We start from the raw sequence: 3,737 nt of genomic DNA on the forward strand, positions 1-3,737 counted from the left end.
GTATCTATCTGTTTTTCTTTCAGATTATTTTAACCATTTTGAAAGATCTGCAACGGTTATTAGTTTTGTGAATCGGTTTTGGTCCGCACAGTACTTGTAGCACCCTAAAAGCCAACTCAACTTCTGTTTTTTTTACTTATCATAAATACATAGTCGACATTCCAGCTTGTTATCTTTGGCGGACGGACAACACGCGGTGCACTCATAAAACCAAGTGGGTCTAGTTAACTCTGTTAATAGTTTTATTACATACACCAGGACTAGAACCAGTCTCTAAAGCACTCATACCATTAGAGCAGCATTTGACTATACTAGTAGGTCGTAGAATCAAAGATGCGAGGCGTGTTTCGAACATAAAAATGTTTCTGTAAACGTTATGGACAAAATGTTATGACTTCGTACAACAGTGATAATAAGCTATACATTTTTTATGAAACGCTTTTAGCCCGATTAACAACCTAATAATAACAAAAAACAGAAAAATAAAAATGTTTCCAAAATGTCCCTATGCTATCGAAATGTGATTTCTTTTCAAAATATCAAAAAGTCAAATTGTTAGGAAACTTTGGAGGGCTCTGTGTACACGTTTTTCAAATCCAACCCAAGTTTAAGGATATTCTCATATAATTTGCGTGTTATCTTAATTGTGAAACCAACTCCGATAATCCGATGCAAGTTTAGAATGCATGAAACATTCTAGAACTGTTTCTAATTTTTTGTAATCCGTTTCGGCTGTTAGTTAAATGTAACCAGAGGACCCTAAAGTGACAGATCTGAACAGATAACGGACCTGAATTTTCGGAGGTATCGCATAACGACGGATAACGGACCAGAGTACCCTGAAGTCAACGGATTTTGAGGGATAACGGACCGGAGTACCCTGAAGTGAACGGATTTTGAGGGATAACGGACCAGAGTACGCAAACGTATTGGATCTTGACGGATAACGGACCAGAATTCCTAGTATTTCTGATTTAGACGGATAACGAACTGGATTTACCAAACTATAGCCCCACTAAAACTCTTATTCGATGGATTACACATGTTCTGAAAAATGTTTTCTTTAGCTGCTTATTTGTATTTGGTAAAAAATTGACTTGAGTTTCATACGATGTTTTGTCAAGGGCAAAAACGTTAGAGTCTAAATCTTGCAATTATAGATTTTCATCCACAATAGCCGCGTCAAAATTGTTTTGTTAGGATAATTATAGAGTTTAATTTTGACCAGACAATTACCGGACAAAGATACTTTATTGCGTCGTCTGTCCAAGTTGTTAGTAGAGTTAAAATATGATATTGTTAGCAATTTTACCACAGGGATTTCAATATTTGGTTTTAAGTTACTTCAATGACTATTTCTCTTTGTTTAAAAATCTTCTTTGCATTGTTAAAGATCCTTTTTAACAATATAACCCAGTTCATCTTAGAATGACCAACAGTCTTGACCTGGTGGGGACGAGTGTTGCGGAGGCACAAGAGAGTGCGTTTGCATTGATTTGAGTTTAGGTCAGCAGCAATGTTGGTACGAACCTCATTGGTGTCGAAAGAACATTGGTTTGTCGAAATGCGCGGGATCTAGAGGATCAAAAACCTTGGTGACATTGACTTTGGATATGTTCATAATGTTGGTGAATACAGGAGTATACAAATCGTGTACAAGAGCACTAAGAATACCATTGGCAAGAAAAATGATATCGATGATAAGACCTGTGTCAACACCAGCTAACTTGAAACGAATGTAGATTTTAGCGCTGGTGATCTTTCCATTTCTGACAGTATATACATATTAACAACCGTTGGGTTTGGTGGGAGCTTGCTGGAATTGATTGCAACCTTTTGGGCCATGGTTCAACCAGGCTTACTGGGGGAGTCTTTTGGCCTAGAAGTGGCCTTGATAGTGCTAAGAGCTGACGAAGAGGGAAATGGCTCACTGCAGATGCTTCCATTACTTGCCCGATCACTAAGTTGATCGACATCAATGCTGGAATTAGGTTCTTTTTTGTTTTTCAGGCTGGACTTGTAGATTGACGAACATTGCGGCTTGATCTGAAAGTTTGTTTTCAAGTCCCAAAGTTGAGACTTTTAATATAATCCAATCTTGTATGATAGCTTTCAGTGCAGTAAATTTAGCTTCGTATTCATCGAAGCGACGGATTTTGTCAGGAGCGGGGCGGGGCAAGAGCAAAACAGAATGAATTTTAAGATGAGGACAAGGCAAAGAGAAAATCTTATATCTATTAGTATTAAGATATATATAAAAAGGAATGAAGGTAGAGAAACGTTTATTTAGAGAAGCAGAAAAAATAGATAAGATCTTGAATACAGAAATAAGAATAAATAAACATACTGTTATTTATATTCATTGACAGATCGGGTACACAAGGGCTCGGGGATCAAATTTACAGAGACAGATTATTGGTCATATTGAGTTTGGGACATCTTTGGAGTAGCGGGCATAGATACAGATAATTTTGGGGATAGATGCAGAGGATATTATTAATGTTTTACACCGGAGTTCAAAGACAGAGGTACGAAGGAAACGGAAGTTAAATAGGTTTTACAAGGACAAGGGATAACGGAGATACCTTATTCGGAACAGAGACGTTAGACAGGAAACAATATTGATGTTTGACAGTTACATGTGTGACAGGAGACAGAGAACAGGGAAGAGGTAAATCAGGGACAAAGGGCTAGTTGGGTTTCAATAGTGGTCTCAGTCATTTTGCATGATAGCATACAACTGAAACCTAGGCGGTTCATGACAGTTTTATTCTCGAAGTTGCTTTTGCATATCCAAAGCAAATTCTGGTTGACAGAAGAACAGGTGTGTGCCACAAGGTAAATTAGGTTTGACATGAGGCAGCGAGGAGGTGTCGAAAGAAGAGCGGATGTCTTTACCATTAGCAATTTCAGATTCTTGTGATGGTTCCGAACTGTTGGTAATCCTTTTTGGAAGCTTGGTAGCAGCTACTAAAGTAACTGAGAAAACCTTAGGAGACGGGACGAGTTCGCAAGACGTAGCCGTGGCGAACTGGTTTTGACGCAGAAGCTCGGTCTTTGGGTAGGGACAGTAGTCTTAAAACTAGTGCCATTCGAGAAAAGTTTCAAAAAATCCCACACTTTTGAGGATGAAGCAGGAGCGTTTCCTCTAGCTCTAGCAAGGGATTTAGTCTTTGTCATTATCGTTGAGAATGTCGTAAAGTATATCAAAGGAATCATCACACTACATAATAATGAATGATCCTGTAAAAATATTCATCGCTCACGCGTTGACCCATTTATTATAATCAGAACCGTTTGTGTCTGTGCACAAGGTGATTCACCATTATTACTAACTTGTGTAAGTGAAAAGCGGTAACGTAAAATAAAGATAAAGAGTAAGATAAAAATTCTTACAAAATGAGCACCAGACTATAAGTTGTCAACTTGAGAAATTCGAGAGATAAAGCTACGAATTAAGAATAAAAATAAAGAAATTTGACGAAGTAAAATTACCAAACAGCAAAAATAAATTCAAGTCTTTATTATACAATAAATTGGGTTCTTTATATACATATTCAGGACTGGCTGAATATCAATCATTAAAGTGAAACCTGTCAAATATACAATAGGCGTATTGTTAATTAAAGATCGAGCATCGCATGGTACCTTCGAGAATCTTGTTATTGACGAGCGATCATATCATTGGATTGTATTATCTGGAATAAATGTATGACTATTGTTTTCGATATGTTGAT

The 3,737-nt window shown here is 37.3% G+C and overlaps 2 protein-coding genes across 2 annotated transcripts; one reads left to right on the plus strand and one right to left on the minus strand.

The window, feature by feature from the left end:
- Nucleotides 1-1,531: 1,531 nt before the first annotated feature.
- EV154DRAFT_571185 (uncharacterized protein) lies at nucleotides 1,532-1,946 on the minus strand (the record flags this gene model as incomplete). Its single annotated transcript, XM_051606242.1, has 2 exons — nucleotides 1,532-1,769; nucleotides 1,834-1,946. The coding sequence occupies 2 exons, from the start codon at nucleotides 1,944-1,946 to the stop codon at nucleotides 1,532-1,534; spliced, it is 351 nt and encodes a 116-aa protein (XP_051450911.1).
- A 553-nt stretch (nucleotides 1,947-2,499) lies between these two features.
- EV154DRAFT_487999 (uncharacterized protein) lies at nucleotides 2,500-3,241 on the plus strand (the record flags this gene model as incomplete). The annotated part of the gene is made up of 4 exons (XM_051599048.1): nucleotides 2,500-2,528; nucleotides 2,600-2,671; nucleotides 2,734-2,838; nucleotides 2,995-3,241. The coding sequence occupies 4 exons, from the start codon at nucleotides 2,500-2,502 to the stop codon at nucleotides 3,239-3,241; spliced, it is 453 nt and encodes a 150-aa protein (XP_051450912.1).
- Nucleotides 3,242-3,737: the final 496 nt, after the last annotated feature.

Source organism: Mucor mucedo (genome assembly GCF_025094135.1).
Source record: "Mucor mucedo strain NRRL 3635 chromosome Unknown EV154scaffold_217, whole genome shotgun sequence".
In the NCBI taxonomy this organism is placed as follows: Eukaryota; Fungi; Mucoromycota; class Mucoromycetes; order Mucorales; family Mucoraceae; genus Mucor; species Mucor mucedo.